Below are 20,796 nucleotides of genomic sequence, written 5' to 3' on the forward strand. Positions count from 1 at the left end.
GTATAGTTATGGATCTGATAGCAATGTTCAGTATCAGAAGAGACCTTGTCAACGATGTACATGTACTATAATGCGGTGTACATTAATATTTCTTAATTCTACAATTGTTATAGATTATGGTATAATACATGATGGGATTATATTTGTCTATTATATACACATTGCATGTATTTAATTTTATGAATCAGACTAAAAATGTAAATTTTTGTGTTTCTGTTAACATGTAAGTCAAAACTGAAGTAGGCTGGTAGAATATACATTATAATTTTTTTTCTCAAACTTTTATTTTCAAAAGAACACTAAGAGACAATCTAATCACATTCTATATTTTTAAAGTTACAGGTACATTACCATATTTGATTTGAGGGGCTCAGTTTTTACAGTTAATGGTACTTTTAAATATGCTTGATATTAATTGCTTTGAAATTAGTACAAGTGTGAACTTCAAAACAATGTTTATTGAAAAATCTCTTCGACAATATATATTTTATTTTAAATTCTAGGGTAGGAGGTATAATTTCAAAACAGTGGAAACACAGTAATTTTCATTTTAGGCCCCATTGTCATTAAACATAATGCAAGGATTTTGTAAAGAACTGAATTTTTCTCTCAAAATGCTCCATAAGATAGGTTAAAGGTTGTTAAAACTTAGTGGATGAAAATTTGTTTTTTTTTATTTGATATCATTGTTTTATTTTTACCTTCAAAACATAAAACTTGTAGTGAATGATTGAAGCTTAATCCAGATAAATAAAATTTAATGAAAGTAAAGGCCATATTCAAAGTCACTTCTTTATTACAAATAGATCGATAGAAACCCAATGAATGAAAGTCATGTTTAAGGTCGCATTTACATGTAAGGTCAAATACATTTCATGCAAATGATGTTTTTATTATATTACACATGTTAAATCTTGCACAAAAGTCAATCTCATGAAATAATCATTCTGTCCATGTTCAGGGATGAGGTTAAATTTATATATTACTATACTGTATCTATTTCTACTTCAGTAATTCTACAAGATCCCTCAAACATTTAGACAGCTTTGATTGTTATGGATTTTTAAATCTTATGTACATTGTTAAAAAATATCTCTGTAGATTGTTTCATCTACAAGATATTTAAGGTAGCTCATTACACCAAGGCTGATATCACAAGTTAGCAATTTGAATGTTTTGTGAAATTGTTTTTATCGATTGATTTGGTTGCATGTCTATCATTGTGGCTCAGAGAATAAAGCATTGGGCTGGTGAAGCTTAGATCCTGAGTTCAAATCCGCCATAGGCTGTTTTTCATAGTTGATGATATTAATTTTTAAAATCATGTTATTTTTATCCAAAATTGCATATTGTCTGCCTTTTTGACATATATACTTATGATGTATCATATCCTTCATGATGGAATCATTTTTGTGCTGATTTGAAAAACTCTTTAAGTTGTAGTGAGCCACCTTAACTCTCCTTGAAAGAAGATTGGTGTATTGCTTTGCACATATTGGTCTATCTCTCAGTTGGTTCATAGACAGACATGGTATTAGAAAAGACTTTTCTGTATAGGTTTCCTAAGGCAGGCTGATGTATCTTAGTACATAACCCCTATTCAATTTTATGACACTTGGTTAAAGGAGTTGGAGTAACATAAATATCTTTAACGATCAGGGAATCAGATTTATGTGGTCAAACATGTGGATTATTTTGAAATTGTGCATATTAATACAGTTTTGGTGTATAATTACTATGATTTGTATAAGATACTTTGAATTACCAATTTCAAAATTAGTATTTATTAAAATTTTCTTAAAATGAGAATGTTTTTTCCTTTGGTATTGATATAATTGTTGGTATGGTATGTGAAATTCATTGTGTGGTGGATTTTATCGACTTTGTCAGATTTCCTAATGGTAGTCTCTTCGCATCCCTTGACGAAATGGACAATATTATTTGCCGAGCTCAATATTTTTACGAGTTGGCCATATATGACAGAGCTTTTACTAAATGAACACAAAACCCTCAAACTTGGCCTACCTTGGAAGACTGATGGATATTATTTGCCGAGCTCAATATTTTTACGAGTTGGCCATATATGACAGAGCTTTTACTAAATGAACACAAAACCCTCAAACTTGGCCTACCTTGGAAGACTGATGGATATTATTTGCCGAGCTCAATATTTTTACGAGTTGGCCATATATGACAGAGCTTTTACTAAATGAACACAAAACCCTCAAACTTGGCCTACCTTGGAAGACTGATGGATATTATTTGCCGAGCTCAATATTTTTACGAGTTGGCCATATATGACAGAGCTTTTACTAAATGAACACAAAACCCTCAAACTTGGCCTACCTTGGAAGATGTATCATGCTTAGGATGTATCAGTGTACAAAGTTTGATGTCGGTCAAGGAAAGGAAAAGATGCTGAATCAGCTATTTTTTGGGGGTACCCATAATAAAGGCATCGGTACTCGATTATGATAAAATATTTTCACCTCATTTTTAGTTTGATTTATAGCATAGAGGAGGTACTTTTTTTAAGTCTGTCCAGAATTGGACTGCCTATTTCAGTTATCTATATTTCGGGTATCGAAAATAGCTGAAAAAGCTGTATTTTGGCTTGATAATTGAGACCAATATGCCTGGAATAGGTGGCGCTGTATAAAAAGAACATGCATGGATATTTCACTGAAATGTTTTGTAAATGGAGATAGAACCCATAGGTGATTCTCCATGTAAAATATCACAAGGATTGGTAACATGTGCTTCTGGACTGTTTTGCATGGTTTTATCTGAGACAAGCACTTAAAGAAAAACGTCATGATTACCAATCACAAGTAACTGTCATATTTGATAGAATGTTCAAGTCTTCTCTTGGGTTCATGAATTACTGTTTAGCAACGTTTAGGCCTTACAACTATGTAAAAAAAAATAGCATCTGTATATATTATGCATGATTACCGGAAATTACCGTTAGAATCAAGAGTTATAGATCTACTTGAAATGTTATTAATATATACTTGATGAGTACATATATCTATACAGGCGCGTAACATCGTAATTTTTTTCTTCAAACAATTATAAAATTCTTTTTTTTTAAAGGGGGGTGGGTAGTTAAAAATATATTATTTTACATTCATTGATCATACCCCCAATGTGGTTGGTAAAATGTGCTAATATCATAAATAAGCGGTGAGCTGAGAATCGATAACCCAAGTATTTCATTTTCAAAATATGTTATATGACAAAGAGAAAGATTTTCAAGTTTACATCATGAGGATGGGAAAGAAAGACTGACAGATTCAGAGACACATAAACAGAGAGAAACTTTATCGAAATCGAAAGTGATAATTTCATTTTAGGATGCCATGTTTTGGTCTTAAATATTTGGGACAAGATCAAAAAAGCTCAATGATTATTATATCCAGTTTAACCCTTGACCTTTCACCATGTGACCTCAAATTCAATAGGAGTCATATACTCCTTAGGATGTATCAGTGTACAAAGTTTGATGTCGGTCAAGGAAAGGGTTCTCAAGATATTGAGTGGACAATATATTCCTATCTCCAGAGTAGATTGACCCTTGACCTTTTCACCTGGAAAACGATAGTGGTCCTCTTCTACTCATAACTAACCCACATATGAAATATAATTATGATCAAGTGATTGGTTCTCAAGATATTGGGCGGACAACATGTTGTCTACCGACCGACCGACAGATGCAAAGCAATATGTCCCTCTTCTTTGAAGGGGGCATAATTACACTACATGAACTGACAAAGCTAGTAACAACATTGTCTTTCTTTGTAAGGCTCATTATTACAACTGTATTTCAAACGAACTTGGTATTAATTCCACTTTTGGTAATCGCATTTATACTCCAATTGCCATTTCAAAAGATGAAATTCTTCACATTTAATATCTCAGTCAATGGGTTGAATGAATATGAGTTACCGTACCTATACTGGATTCCTAAACTACATAAAAACCCTTACAAAGATACATTACGGGCTTCAGTAAGTGCTCTACCAAGCCCCTATCTTTGCTCCTCACGAAAATATTAACAGTTGTGAAGGAGAAACTTCAAACTTACTGTGCGACTACATATGCCAGAAGTAGTGTTAACCAAATGTGGATTCTAAAAAACTTTTAGTAAACTTGAAATCGCAAAACGTTCCCAACTCAATAACATCAAAATCTATGACTTTTCAACACTATACACGACCATTCCTCAAGATAAATTAAAGACTAGACCTTTTGACATCATAGACAGTTGCTTCGTCAACAAAGATGGAAAAAGGAAATATTCATATCTAGTGATCAGTCATCCAAAAACTTACTTTGTTAAACACCACTCTGATTCCACGCACAAGTACAAGTTGGAATACAAAATATGCTAGAGTTCCTCATTGACAATATCTTTGTGGTCTTTGGTGATCAGGTCTTCCAACAGTCTGTTGGAATTCCCATGGGCACGAATTGTGCTCCTTTGTTAGATGAACTGTTTCTATATTCATATGAAGTAAAATTTATTCAAAAACTTCTACGTGAGAAGAAAAAAATATCTTGCTGTGACCCTCAATTCGACATTTAGATATATCGACGGCGTTTGCTCTATTAACAATGATAACTTTCATTCATATGTCGATTCGATATATCCTTGTGAACTCGAAATAAAAGACACCACAGAGTCGTCCACTTCTGCTTCATACCTAAATATTTAATTGAAGGTAGACATTAACGGCAAACTGACAACTCAACTGTATGACAAACGAGATGATTTCAGCTTCTCCATCGTCAACTTCCCATATTCATGTAGCAATATTCCATTATCACCTGCATATGGTGTTTATGTCTCTCAACTGATTCGATACGCTCGAGTTTGTTCTGCTTATGGTCAGGTTTTAAATCGATGCAAGCTACTGACAAACATGTTGATGGTACAGGGGTTTTAACAGTCTCGATTGAAGTCAGCATTCCGCAAACTCTATGGTCGCTATAAGGATCTAGTTGGTCAGTACAACCTATCATTGGGTCAAATGCTGTCTGACGTGTTTCATACCGATTGTTAGGTCGTTCTTGACACACTGATTTTGACTACGGATAAATCCGTTTAGCTCATCAGGATATAGGGCTCACGGCGGGCGTGACCGGTCGACAGGGGGTGTTTACTCCTCCTAGGCACCTGATCCCACCTCTGGTGTGCCAAGGGATCCGTGTTTGCCCAACTATCTATTTTGTATTGCCTATAGGAACTATGAGATTGATCACTGTTCGTTATCTTCACCTTTCATAAGAGTACTCGCGTAAAATAAGGAATCAATAGTAATCATATCGAAAAAATAAGTAAATTCTAGATATAAAAGCCATCATAACACAGCCAATGAAAACTGAATTTTATGAAATTCAAATAAGATTTTAATCATTGCATGTGGGCGGATTATCATCAACATGTATGTACGTAAATTACAGAATTGAAAGTATTTAGAACTATTAGTATTCACTGATGTACATCAACAACGATTTTAGTATACAAGGGCATTTCATAAAAGTTAGATTTTTCATAATAAGCATTTGATGAATTTATTCCATCTACGTCCATCCTGATTAAAGCTTTCTTCAGGAGCTCAAACCTAAAAGAAAAGAAAAAAAGCATTGTTTTAAATGGTGAATAAGTAGACCTAACTCCTACATCCGTACAAAAATACCACTGAACAAACACAGCCTCTGTTAATAAAAAAGGTCTTATGTTTGAAACGCTATGGCCATGAAATGGTTTAAATCTCCAAATAATTTCATCAGGATTTTACGTTGTACTCGCAGCTTTTAAAACATGAATGAATTATAGTTCAGACAGCTGCTGTCATATTGTAGCTTTTGTACTTTTACGTGGAATACGTCTATGAAGCAACTGTCTCTGGTGTTTGGAGATTTAGTCGATCCATGAATAATTAAGGACACATGACACTCCAAAAATGTTACAGAATTCTGTAAAGTTATTTTAAGAGGGTGTCCATTATGATATCAGGCAGAGGTCGGCACATACTATCTCTCAGATTTTCATGGAACTTTGTGCCTACTGACCCCAATATTAAATTTGCGAAATAAAACGTTTCTATCAGGTTTAGTTTGGGTTCGACATGGAAAAACAACTTTGAGATAATTTTCGGTGCAAAAAGGTCACGAAATATTGGGAAAAAAGTGCTATGTTTGAACAGCTCTAAAGTGTCATATAACTAAGAAATAGAGAAAAGCAATATTTTATATGTTAGATATACACTATATGCAATAACTAAGAGGAGTTTTGTGTGTGTATTCATCCATCCAATGAATGAATTTATTAATTGTTAAAATTGCACATATTTCACAGCATACACTGTATATATTTTACAAGATAATGATCAAAATTTAAGATATCATAAAACCCAATACAATGTCTTAAAAGAAATAAATTAAGTATAACCAGAAACTTGAAGAGGTGTATTTCAAGTTACAAAAATAAATTCAGTGGAAAAAGCAAGGTTTGATGGTGAAAAGTTGAACTGAAATCTCTAAATTTTCAATAAGTGCAAAAAGGTCAACTACTTTAATGAAGATTGTTGAACTACATACATAGAAATAAATATGAAGTAGATATAACCAATCAATGATTAAAATTCACGAAAAATTACTAGGACCTATGAACATTGAGAAATAAATTCCATGTCTTTCTATACATTCTATACAATGAAGGCAAAAAAAAAATGCCTATGTAAATCATTATATAAAATTTTACAATGTTAATTTTCAGAGGTCATTTCTGACACAGGATTTGATATAATAGTCAATTAATTAACAAACATATATGAAGTTAAAATTATCAGTAAATCAAATTGTAATCAATTGCCTATCATGAAGAATCTTAATTCATTCAGTCACATTACAAACTTAACATTGGCAAATCCCGTGGGGATGAGGGATGGGGTTGGAACACACCCTCTCCCTTTCTATGGGACATCTAGATAGTTATTTAGCATTAACCAGAAATTTCTTGACTCTCTTGTAAAGCATTTCCATTTGCATTCATGAAATAACATACCAGATTCCATTTTCTGCCTACATCAGATTGACAGGACTTGCTTTAATGCATGTTTACTCTGATGTTGAAATATTGACCACTTCCAGATACAAAAAATGTTTGTTGAATTTACCCAGTGGCGGAAAATGTTCAAAAAGTATCTTCAACTGATGCATAAAAGGATAACTAGCAATGAATAATAAACATATCTACTTTATCAATTCATCGGATATGACCTAATGCAGATCTTAGATAATTTTTCTGGACCCCCCCCCCCCCCTTCAAATCACTGGATCTGCCTCTGTTTAACAAATAACAATAAACAAATCATGTCTTAATGCCTGGTACTTAGTAGCATGGTTTGCAAAGAAAGAGCTAGTGCATATTTCTGACATTTGTTACAAACAAACTTTCCCCCTAGAAATTATGAAAATTGCAACTGAATTTATATTGATACATGTATATTAACAATTAATACATTTCACAGTATGGAATCTTATATTGCCACCCAACAACTCTCTTTTGAATATTGGTTCAGAAACAGGAATAAAATTTGTCACTTCAAAAAATGAGATATGCTGCAACCATAGAGTTAAAGTAGTGATCATCATTTGATTATCTTTGTCAGCTGCAAAGTGTTTCTATGAAATAACTGTCAATAGATCTAGATTGAAGTGGAGCTATGAGTTCTACAATTCCCCTTATAACTTCACAAGTCTTTTGTCTGTAGTAATTCTGTGTTCTCTCCAAAGCCTCTTCCTATCTTGGACTCAGCTCAGATCTAAGTAACAAAAGTTGTGTGAATTAATGGAAATAAAATGATGAACATGTTTAAATAGCACTGTAAGCAATGTACTAAGAAAGTCAAGATCATGTTTGATATAGTCGCAAGGTCAAAGGTCATGGTATAAAATAAATTCTGGTCATTAGACATTTCATGTGAAACAAACTAACCCAATACCTTATCCCTCAAGATATAACAGATCTGGTAATTATGAATGTTTTTCAAAAGTAGGTCAACATGGTCAAAGTCAGAAGTTCAAAAGTAAAGCTCTTTTCATTAGTAATCTATAATATGTGAAATTTATATCAAAGCCCAATCCAAAATGGTTGAGAAACTATATACCAGTTTAAAGTTTTTGAAAATCATGCTATTTTAAAGACTAAGGTCAGGTACTAAATTGTCTGGTAATAAAGAATATACACATTTTGTATATCATTATGTAAAATATCAATATAATAAAATCTGGGTTAAACTTCAAAACGAAGGTCACAATATCAAACAGCATGGTATGAAATGAAAGCTCTTGCCATAAGATATCTAAATACTAAACATAAAAGGCTAGCCTACTTTATATATAGTTCAGGAGAATTGCCTACTGTAGGTTATATTTTCTTAAAAGTAGGTCAAACACAAACGTAAAAAAAATGATACAGAAAGAAATGTCTTATTACAAGAAATAAAAATATGAAATATAAGAGCCCTATTACTAACATGAGCAAGCTCCAGACAGACATGACCTAGTATTTGAAATTATCTAAACAAGAATTGTCTGAAGAGAGTTTAAAGCTTGTCGAGTAGGTTAAAATCTTTGATAACAGTCATGAATTAAAAATGCATATATGTGTTGTGTGTGGCATGGTGGCATCACATAAAACTTGAATATGAAGGGTCAAGGTCGTAAGGTAAAAATGTTACTATCATATGACATAAAGAACACAGATTTCTGAAATATCCAAACCCCATCTCTAACAATTCTTATGTTATTGTCAAAGTTAAAGTTTTTATATTCTACAGTATGTCTGTCAAGTGAGTTAAAACAAAAGGATTGTGACATCATAACTTTGGATGCCTGTGGTCAGGATTTGTCTCAAGAAATATACATGTCAAATGTGGAATTAAGCCCTTATCTGTAATATTTCTAAACTTATATAATTTATGAATTATGACAATATGACAAGGTCAGATGTACCATGTTCTGAATTTAAAATCTTTTGATTGAAATAAATATACTCACTGATACAGTCTGATAATTGGCTTGCAGTAGGGGTGAAATGACTATCATTATTTTCCAAATCTGTAATGAAATGGGTGTTTTATTCATTATCAAGCTAATACTAATACTAATACACATTAGATCTGTGTGCATGCATATCAATCATCAGATTTTGTGTCATGTTAAACCATCTGAATTTTATAATCCATTCAACTTAAATTTAGAGAAAGAAACAAGTAAATTAAGGATATTTAATAGTACTATTGTAAATTTGTACATAAAGTTACTACATCAACCTTTACCCCCCCCCCCTTTCCACACACACACACACACACACACACACACACACACACACACACACACACACATAATGGTTCTTATAGTTGCATAATTACATGAATATATATCATTATTTTTTTTATATTATATTTATTATTCGGTTTTTGTCACATACATACATGTACATATAATACCCTCTCACACGATTCATTCATTCTTTCTTTAATAGTTATTAAATCTGGGAACCCAGAAAACAAACACATTTGAAAAGTAGCTAGTAAAAAAAAGATCAGTCAAAAATAATCTGATCTAATTTTAATATATATTATTTTTTATGCATGCATGCTGATATGTACATAGCTTGCAGGACAATAAACATTTTTATAAACACTTACTGAAATTTTCACCACTTTCATCTTGTTTTTGTGTGATTCTATTGTTTCTTAATTCAATGATTTGTGGATGAACATGGTGTCGTACAGATTTTAAAAATCCCTACATTAACCTCCCCCCCCCCCGACTGATTCAATGTTTTTTTTACTGTAGGGATTTATCATTTTAATCATTATTATTATACCCCCCGCAACAAGTTGTGGGGGGGGGGGGGGGTATACTGGAATCGGGTTGTCCGTCTGTCCGTCCGTCCGTCCGTCTGTAGACGCAATGGTTTCCGGACTCTAAAGCATTATCCTTTCCACCTACCGTCACCATATCATACATATGGACTACCCATGGGATGAAGATGTTCCCTATCGATTTTGGGGTCAATAGGTCAAAGGTCAAGCGCACTGGACATCGAAGTAGCAATATGGTTTCCGGGCTCTAAAGCGTTATCCTTTCCACCTACAGTCACCATATCATACATATGGACTACCCATGGGATGAAGATGTTCCCTATCGATTTTGGGGTCAAAAGGTCAAAGGTCACGCGCACTGGACATCGAAGTAGCAATATGGTTCCCGGGCTCTAAAGCAATATCCTTTCCACCTACAGTCACCATATCATACATATGGACTACCCATGGGATGAAGATGTTCCCTATCGATTTTGGGGTCAAAAGGTCAAAGGTCACGCGCACTGGACATCGAAGTAGCAATATGGTTTCCGGGCTCTAAAGCATTATCCTTTCCACCTACCGTCACCATATCATACATATGGACTACCCATGGGATGAAGATGTTCCCTATCGATTTTGGGGTCAAAAGGTCAAAGGTCAAGCACACTGGACATCGAAGTAGCAATATGGTTTCCGGGCTCTAAAGCATTATCCTTTCCACCTACCGTCACCATATCATACATATGGACTACCCATGGGATGAAGATGTTCCCTATCGATTTTGGGGTCAAAAGGTCAAAGGTCAAGCACACTGGACATCGAAGTAGCAATATGGTTTCCGGGCTCTAAAGCATTATCCTTTCCACCTACCGTCACCATATCATACATATGGACTACCCATGGGATGAAGATGTTCCCTATCGATTTTGGGGTCAAAAGGTCAAAGGTCAAGCGCACTGGACATCGAAGTAGCAATATGGTTTCCGGGCTCTAAAGCGTTATCCTTTCCACCTACAGTCACCATATCATACATATGGACTACCCATGGGATGAAGATGTTCCCTCTCGATTTTGGGGTCAAAAGGTCAAAGGTCACACGCACTGGACATCGAAGTAGCAATATGGTTCGGTTTGTCATGCCATTTGTTTTTTACACTCAGAAAAGAGGTAGTTTATACCCATTACCAACACCCTTTGGGAGATTGGGGTAAGCGGGGGGTATTCTTAGTGAGCATTGCTCACAGTACCTCTTGTTTTAAAAAGAATCATTTCATCATATGAATTGTTTGCATTGACACATCATGAGAACTTGCATCAAAATTGTCTAGCAATCAAAGACAGTTTTCAAAGAAAAATAACAGAGAACATTCGACATTTATTCTTACCACTTCCAACGGGAACAAATATTTCCCTTGAAACAATGAAGTTTACTGCTCTGTCTCCTTTACACTTTCCTTTGTGTAGTAGATAACAACATTTGGTGGTGGTTGCCTCCAATAAATCCCCAAAGAATCGCAATGACCTCGGCATAGTAGTACATGTAAGCATCTGCACCGTGAACGATAGTTTAAACAGTTAGACTTTTACGTCGAATTCGAAGTACCCCGATCTGTACAGCAGGAGGTCAATCTCGGTTGAATATTACACGCAATTCCAACTTTAAAATATCTTAAATATCCACTTATGCAAGGTGAAGATAACGAACAGTGATCAATCTCATAACTCCTATAAGCAATACAAAATAGATAGTTGGGCAAACACGGACCACTGGACACACCAGAGGTGGGATCAGGTGCCTAGGAGGAGTAAGCATCCCCTGTTGACCGGTCACAACCGCCATGAGCCCTATATCCTGATCAGGTAAACGGAGTTATCCGCAGTCAAAATCTGTGCCAAGAACGGCTTAACAATCGGTATGAAACACGTCCAACTTATGTCTTTTGAACAATTATTAAGGGTTGGCAAGTCCCTAAAACAAAGACCACTCCTAGAAAAACTTCACGTTTCTATCTTGTCAGCCATATCTGTTTAACCACGAAACTTTGATAAGGTCCGGGCTGAATATTTCTTTTTCACCATCAAATTAAAAAAAAAAATCAAATTTAAAAAAAAAAATTAATTCCACGTTTACACTTGATAAAACAAATCGAGATAAGTGAAATATGTACTCTTTTCTTCGAAAATTACAATTTATGCAAGTTTTGAATCATTTTACATTTTTTACGCCAAAGGAGGTAACTCAAATTACTGGCTTTTTGGCTACTTCTGTCAGTAAATGCTCAACAATAATATTGTTTCCCAGCAATTTTATTGTTTCATATTAATTATTAAGGGATTTCCTTCAAATATTGTCTATACTTTCTGGACAAATAATATTGTATTGGGTATTATTTAACTTTACAAAATGATCGTTTTCTATAGATTATATAGGGTCCTCGGATTTATGAAATAGCCCAAGTTTTGGCATCTAACGAAATTCACTTTACATACGTTACAATTGGCGTATGACCTAAACTTTTATTGGGTATGAATAAAAATTTTGGGAAATGCATGTGCCAGCAATATTATAGCTACTGCCTGATATATCTGTGGACGGCCTCTTAAATGTTTCAACATTGCTAAACCCATATTACCAGAAGTTTTATTTGAAAATTCAATGGAGAACATTACGCAAAAAGAGTACACCACAAACGGTGTTCTTCTTAAGCAATGACCTGTAGAACTAACTTTGCTTCAGGTAGTAAAAACCATCAGCAGGCTGTGACATTCTTTCAATCGTATGAATAAAAGGTCTTTATTTAAAAACTGTGACAAGAGGTAGATAGACAAAGGTTAACTATGAATTCTATGAGTAGAATATTTCCCCAAATTTTTCCAAGTTCGACAACCTCTAATATTTAAAACAATAAAGAAAATAAGAAATTGTTGAGAATAAAATCAAAATCCTTGCCCTATGCACATATTCAAGTTAGCTACAAAGATCCTAGCTTTTAAACTGTGAGAGGGGTTAAAAGGACAAACCATGTCCTTTATGAAAGGTGAAGATGAACAGTGATCAATCTCATAACTCCTTCATTTCATATATTTCCTCAAAACGGACTAAGTTCATCAATTTGTGATTTCCTCAACAAAAACAAAAATCCTCCGCATATGCACATCTTCAATACTCTGTAAAACAAGGTCCACACTTGAAAACTGTGGAAGGAAAAACAGAAAAATCATGTATTTTCTATGCACTTTCCTTAAAACGGACTAAGTTCAACAACCCGAAATTTTCTCAAAAATTTAAGAAAATCAAAATACTTTCCACAGAATGACATGCTCATCTTCCAATCCCATACAAATACTCTGTAAACTAAGGTCCCCACTTAAAAATTGTGGAAGGAAAAATGAAGAAATCATGTACTCTCTATGATTGCTTGTATCTTGTTTAACGTCTGTCGAGAATTTTTCACTCATATGTAGACGTCACCAAGACCAGTGAAGGGCTTCAAATTTAGGCCAGTGAGAGTTCTTTAGCATGCCACACCTACTGTGACACGGGACATCCGTTTTTAAAGTAATCTCCGAGGACCCGAGACATTCACACCTGATGCCGAGCGTTTGGCGATGGAACTGTCACTACCTGCTTTAACGCCTTAGGTCTGTCGCGGCCGGAATTCGAACCACGGCCTTCCGCATACCGGGCGAACACTAACTTCTAGGTCACTGCGGTGTTGTGTATTCTATGAACTAATTCAACAATCTGATATTTTCTTTAAAATTGAAAAAAATCAAAATCCTTGCCACAAAAATCAAAATCCTTGCCACATGCACATCTTCCATACCCATACAAACACTCTGTAAAAGAAGGAGTTCGTCGAACAAGTTATGTACCCTCCATATGACAATAGTTTCCAAATAAAGGGCCAAAACTCCTGCAAGATAGCTCGAAATGGATCAAAATTGCAACATGATCTAGAGTGATAAACAAAGCCGCTACCTGAAAGGTGAATACAACAAACTGATCAATCTCATAAATCCTATCAACGATACAAAATGGAGAGTTGGGCAAACACGGATCCCTGGATATACCAGAGGTGGGATCAGGTGTCCCCGCTCGTGACAGGTCCGCATCGAGGTTTTAAAGATGTTAACAAAGGTAGTGATTGCTCCTTCCCCGAACGCTCGGTATTTAGAATTGAGTATCACGGGTCTTTCGAATATGACTTTTAAAACGGAGGGGACCCGTGTCGTAACAGGTATTGGTTTGTTAAAGATCCCTCACTGCTACAGCCTTGAGCGCTAAGCATCGGACGAAATTTGAGGTACTTCGGTGTTGTCTCAATGTGAGTGATAATATCCCGACATGACGTAATCCATCCAAAACAATATGTTTGACACGGCCATGTCACGAGTGTGTCTCGAACTTATTACCCCTAGTTACGAAATGAACGTTCTAACACTGAGCTACCGCGATCGGTAATAGGATTTTTAACATTAATCACTGTTGGTTATCTTCACTTGTATTTCGGTCCTCGGTGGAATTACGTTTCCTTTTAAAAAACAAGATTACTACGCGTAGCCATATGTCCCCAACCGCCGCTAAAAAGTTGAAGCACATAAGTCTCATAACTCCTGTAAAATTTGTTGAATCAAACTTGTGGTAGCATATGATCAAATACATAACGTGACTACCATTCCTACAAAATTTAAACAAAATCCGTACAGTGGTCTCTGAGGAATTGCGTCCACAAAGTGTTCTTATGGTATAGCATGTACAAATTCAACAAAGTTGATAACTCCGGTAAAAATTGTCGACTTAAAATGGCGGCGCAATATGATCAACTACATATGGTGACTAAAAAGCCAACAAAATTTGAACAAAATCCGTTCACCCGCTTCAAAGGAGTTGCGTTCACAAAGTCAAGTGGGACAGACGGACAGACGCACGAACACCGGTATTTCTATGTCCCTTTCGTGGTGGGGGATAACAAACAAGATTAATAAGAAGTTAAGCATACCTCTCTGGATTTGCAACATTTCTGACATGCTTCATCATGGTATATCTGGAGATATCCATGGGAAACCTTTTCAGTCTCAACGTTTTCCTCACCATTCTGAAATCCATGTTTCCTATGGTAATATATTGTGCTCATGGCAACGAATAAAACAGCATTTCGAGGTCCGTAACTAGGATTTTTGATAGGGAGTAAATCAGTACCAATACATGAACTTGCAGGTATTTTGATCTGTAAGCATGAAACTGAGCCAGAAAAAATATCTAGGGTTAAAATGTACCCAAATGGCACTGATATAGTAAAAATGAGGGGGGTTGATATTTACCTTCCATATAATAGTGTCATGGGCTTTCAATGAAAGGAGGCGATGCGAGCGTCCCCATTCGTAACAGACCAAGCTTACTACATCTGTGATGTAACGAATTAAGAACAATTGAATTGTAAAGATGAGTTTCCTGGGACTTCTTAAATACACAGCATGATTGTGCTGGATCATTTTGAGGGATTGTTTGTTTTATGAACGAAAAACTGATATAGTTTAGCAAGATATGTATACTCCATATTAATTTTAAATAGCAAACTAGGAAGAATTGTTTTAGCATTTTCCATAGTTTTAATGCCCCCGAGATCGAAGATCGGGGGGGGGGGGGGTATTATTTTTGTCCTGTAATTCTTTCTGAAACTTTAAAGGTCACGTACGGTGATTTTCCTAGAACTTGAGTTTTGTGCAGAAAAATGTCTGGCGTACACTTATGGATTAATTTCCATGGCAATTTTGATAAAAATCAGTATATGCACCCAGGGGTGCATGAGCCGAGTTGCATGGAATACATTGTAAAGCCAGGAATGATGTGGCATACTTATAATTGTGAAGAACTAATTTCAGTTTTAGACTTTTTGAGTTACTGTCCAGAAACCATATTTGTCTGAAGTTTTCAATCTATATTCAGTCACTGGGGCCTTGCTTTGCTGGTATCCAACAATATATCCAAGTATCATTTGATTCCAATTAAAAATTTTCGAGTTATCCTCCAGAAACCAAATATTTTTGGAATTTTAAATCTATTTTCGGTCACTGTCACCTTGACCTTTGACCTCTTTTCTCCAAAATCAATAGGGGTCTTTCGTACCTTGTACATAACAATATTTTTAAGCATCATTTGATTTGGATTTAAACTTTCTGAGTTATCATACGGAAACCAAATATTTGTGAAATTTTCATTCTATATTCGGTCACTGTGACCTTGACCTTTGTTCTCCAAAATCAATAGGGGTCTTCCTTACTTGGTACCCAACAATATATCAAAGTTTCATTTGATTCGGATTTAAAATTTTCTGAGTTATCATCCGGAAACCAAATTTTTCTGAAATTTTCATTCTATTTTCGGTCACTGTGACCTTGACCTTTGACCATTTTTCTCCAAAATCAATAGGGGTCTTCCTTACCTGGTACCCAACAATATATCAAAGTTTCATTTAATTAGATTGTAAACTTTTTGAGTTATCAAACGGAAACCAATTGTTGACGCCCAACCGCCTGCCCGCATCACCAAACCAATAGCCGAGTTAATGCAAGTCGGCTAAAAATAACTTAGTGTGAATTACTCGACGCTATTAAACTTTTACCTGAGCGATCGATAATTGTGTTGTGACGTGAGTTATCGCCCGTAGCGTATGACGTCATCTGAGACAAACTTTTGATTGCATTGATAGGCTTTTATAGTGTTTACATCGAAAAACCCTGCATCTATGGTACAATGCGCTGCTTTGAACTGCAATGTGAAATCTGGACAGGGATTAAGTATGTTTCTCTTCCAAAAAGAACTTAAATTGGTAAGAATTTGGACACTGAAACTCAAAAGACACACTGAGATTTGTGACAAACCACGAGGAACAGTGAGCGACACTTTAACAAGGATCAGGTTTCCATCAACCCTGACGTATCATCCTGTTTGATTCCAAACAAAGTGCAAAGTGATGATTAACTGCCCGTCCTACAATACAAGGGGAGGGATGTATTTTGATGATAAAAAGTTCAATCCAAAAAGGGGGGTGCAATCCACCCCCTCTCTACATCCACCACTGGATGCTTTCGTGCGACATTGTATTCAGTGGGTTCGATATTGCATATTGTCTTACACTTTCACATAAAAATTAATGTCACCCAGTACCTAGTTCGAATTGATTTTATTTCTTTTCTTAAATGAAATATCTTACGAATATTGCCGTACTCATACTACATAGATATGACCATATTTATTAGGGACGCCGGTACTCCTCATTTGATTTCTTCACTAGATCTATATTTTGAAGGAAAAAAATATAATAAAAGAGGAAATGAATTCAATTTTAAAAACCTATTTTTATAAAACTTTATTTATAGCGAGATCAATATCAGCCGAATTTCAAATGTTTTTTCCCCAATTTGATTATGCAAACTAGTTCAATTTTTTCCTTATCCTAAGATGCTTTTAAGTGCTATTTCAAACCTCAAAATGCTACAGTTGGTTTTAACTTTGTGCCGTAATATTTCAATTTCGCATTTGACGTGTGCTGTGAAGAAACTACATGTACTAATAGGCCTAATTTACATTTTATGATATTGTACTTATATCAAGATATAAAATAAGTTTTTTTTTTCAAAAAGGCATTTTCATTTAAATATATGTAGTTAAAAACATTATAACCAGGTAAGGTATGTTAGGTCTCTGGTGTTGGTTTTCACAATTAGATCTCTTGATCCGCTCATACACACACGATCGCTACACGCAGATTACAGTTTATTTCCTTATAAAATACAAAGGTTATCTTTTGATAGAACAATTTTTTTCCCAATATCATTCCCAGTTTTCTATGGATTGGCCTGGTATATAATTTCTAGCTGAGATTTCGATGAGATATTTGTCGAACATATACATGTATATATAATATATTATATAAATATTACTATCTGATGGTTTCGAAACGGGTGCAGGTACAAACATAAAAGTTTGAATCTCTAAACTCAAGTGTATATCCGATATTTCACCATCACTATCCACGGTGTTGCTAAAACTAGCCATTTCTTACAGAAATTAAAACGATAATATAGAGGCGTAATATGCGTAAACAACTGTCTCAGATGATGTCATAGGAAAGGGCGATAATTCCTTCATTCGTTTCTATAAACAACGATTTTTAAAGAAGTATTTTGCGCAGTTACCAGGGGCGGATCCAGAAATTGCGGTTACAGGGGACGCCACTTTATGAAGCGGGGGGGGGGGGGGGTCTAGTGGGGGCCCAGGGGGCGAAACCCCTGGAAGCTCCTGAATTTTACAGATTTTATAGGGCTTGAAATATATCTTTTATTTAATCTTTTGTACTATTTTCTATCATTTTTTTTTTAGAGGTAATAAACATTTCATAAAATGACGCAAATTTTAAGGGTTTTTGGAAAAAATTAAGTTCTCCCAATAAAGTAATTCAAGAAATCAATAGAGTTTGTCATTTATTTCTCCGGGAGTGCAAGAAATTATTGCTTTTTACATTGTTTAGTACATTTTTCTAAACAAGATACCACGATTTACCTTAAGTTTGAAAAATTTAGGGGGGGGGGGGCGGCTGCGCCCCCTTAAATCCCCCACTGGTTACCTGGATTTTTCTTTAATAAAAAACAAACACATCAATAAACTTTTTCAAAACGGGTTTTAATGAATTATAAACTTTATTTTCAAATCTATTTTTACCACACTTGACCTTTAACCTTGCTAATACCTTTGAACAGTAAGTGCTAGAGCTTTGATATTTCACATGAGTATTCCTTCTGACAAGACCTTTCCATGGGTACCAAAATTGTTGACCTTGCAGTTTGACCTACTTTTTTTAAAAACAATTGACATTGGTCATAATATCTAAATGGTAAATATTAGAGCTTTCATATTGCACATGAGCATTTCTTGTGACAAGATCTTTCTACTGGTACCAAGACATTTGTCCTTGTGACCTTGGCCATTTTTGGAATTGGCTATTATCGGGGTCATTTGTGTTTCACAAACATCTTGTTTAAAAATATTTTTTTTTAGGAATCATCTTTAAAGTGGAAAATTAAGACTTACGGTACATAACATTCGCCTAGCATGTATATGTGCTTCAAACAAGGAACAGTGTTGTGAACATATGATAGTAAATTAAACTTGCCAACATACTAGATACCAAAGGCCTATGTCAAAAGACAAAAGAGTTATGGTCCGTACAACGTAAATGCCCAAAATGATATTACATAAAAGGTGAAAGTCATCAAAATGGCACGCTATACTCTGTCTTATCGTGATATACCAGTATACAAAACAGTAAAGGTCAAAATATGACACGTCGAACACTGTCTTAAGGTAACTCCATACTCGCAGTTTTATCTGATACAAGTTTGAAAAATGTATTTATTTCCATTCATTAGAGTTAAAACTAACAAATTATCAAATAAAATACATATGTCATCACACTTTTTAAGACACGAGACGTACATAAACAGAATCATCTGTCACCGTCAGAAAATTGCAATTTTCCTTAAACAGCGCTATCAAAATTTCATACAAACTGATTATGACGATATAGTAGCATTCATAACAATTTCATGAAAGTGTATCTTCACAAAAATATGCAAAATGTCTGTAAAAATAAAGGAAATATATCGCATAATAGACTTAATAAAGAAATCAATAGAAACAGAGTTATTGCCCTTGGATTCAATATCTTAAAACGTATTATTGATTATTTATCTATAATTTAGACTTTTAAAATAGTTTATCTTTAACAAGATTTTTTACAATAACTATCGGGAAAGACTGCAATAAAATTTATGTTCCTATCACGCATAAATGTAAATAAATCATTGATTTTGCAAAATCTAATGACATCGCAGGCGGGTGGAATTACTTTAACATGATATACTCACATAACTAATATCAAAGGCCTATTTCAAAAGACAAAAAGTTTATGATCCGGAGAACAAAAATGCCCCAAAACATTTTTCATTTGGTCTTCACATTAAAGGTCAAGGTCATCAAATATGACAGGGAACACTTTATCTTATCATGGTACACCAGCATGCCATATACCAAAGGGCTTACCCAAAAATTATATATTTGACCTTTGCATCAAAAGTCAAGGGTCATCAAAAATGGCACGTAACACATTTACCCATATACCAAAGATCAAAAACCTGTGTCAAAAACAGGAAAAAAGGTTATAGTCTGGACAGCAAGTGCCCAAAAATTAAATTACATGTGTATTTGATCGTTACATAAAAGGTAAAAGGTCATCAAAATGTCACGTGACACTGTTTTATCATGGTACATGTACATGTATATCCACATAACAATTATTAAAGGCCTATGTCAAACGACAAAATAGTTATGGTCCGGACAACAAAAACACCAAAAATACTATATTAATTGACATTTCCATAAAAGGTCAAGGTCAAAGGTAATCAAAAATGACACGCGACACACTGTCTTACCAAATGTACCAAATATAAAACGCCTATGTCAAAAGGCAAAAAAGTAAAAAGTTATGGTCCGGACAAACTTTGTATGAGAAGCAGAAGAAGAAGAATTCACACTAATATAATAGGTACCCCTTCTTATTTATATAAGAATTAATCACAAAACAAGAAATATTCATAAAATGTACATAGCCCCCCCCCCCTTCCACAAAATCAAAGTACATGTATACAGTACTGAATAATTAAGGAGGGATTACACATCAGAGAAATCTTATATTGATTTACCTTATTCTAGTTAAAAATGCAGTTTTAAAAATTGGTTTTTGTACACATAATAAAGCAAACGAATGCAATTAAGTCATGTATAAGTATTATGTGTAGAGGGGAGAGGGAAAAGTGAAAGTAGACAGCGAAAGAGAGGGAGATGTAGGCA

General features: G+C 34.7%; 1 protein-coding gene across 3 annotated transcripts in view; it reads right to left on the minus strand.

Annotated features, from left to right (window-relative positions):
• Positions 1–5,396: 5,396 nt before the first annotated feature.
• Positions 5,397–20,796, minus strand: part of LOC130052339 (beta-1,4-galactosyltransferase 1-like) — a 33,946-nt gene continuing 18,546 nt past the window's right edge. For all 3 annotated transcript variants that reach the window (XM_056156873.1, XM_056156862.1, XM_056156884.1), the window contains exons 5-6: positions 14,888–14,983; positions 5,397–5,627 (exon numbers count right to left, since the gene is read on the minus strand). In XM_056156873.1, coding sequence (XP_056012848.1) covers positions 5,495–5,627; positions 14,888–14,983 — 229 coding nt within the window. In that variant the 3' untranslated portion in view covers positions 5,397–5,494. The remainder of the gene's footprint in view (positions 5,628–14,887; positions 14,984–20,796) is intronic.

This window comes from Ostrea edulis, chromosome 1 (genome assembly GCF_947568905.1).
Source record: "Ostrea edulis chromosome 1, xbOstEdul1.1, whole genome shotgun sequence".
In the NCBI taxonomy this organism is placed as follows: domain Eukaryota; kingdom Metazoa; phylum Mollusca; class Bivalvia; order Ostreida; family Ostreidae; genus Ostrea; species Ostrea edulis.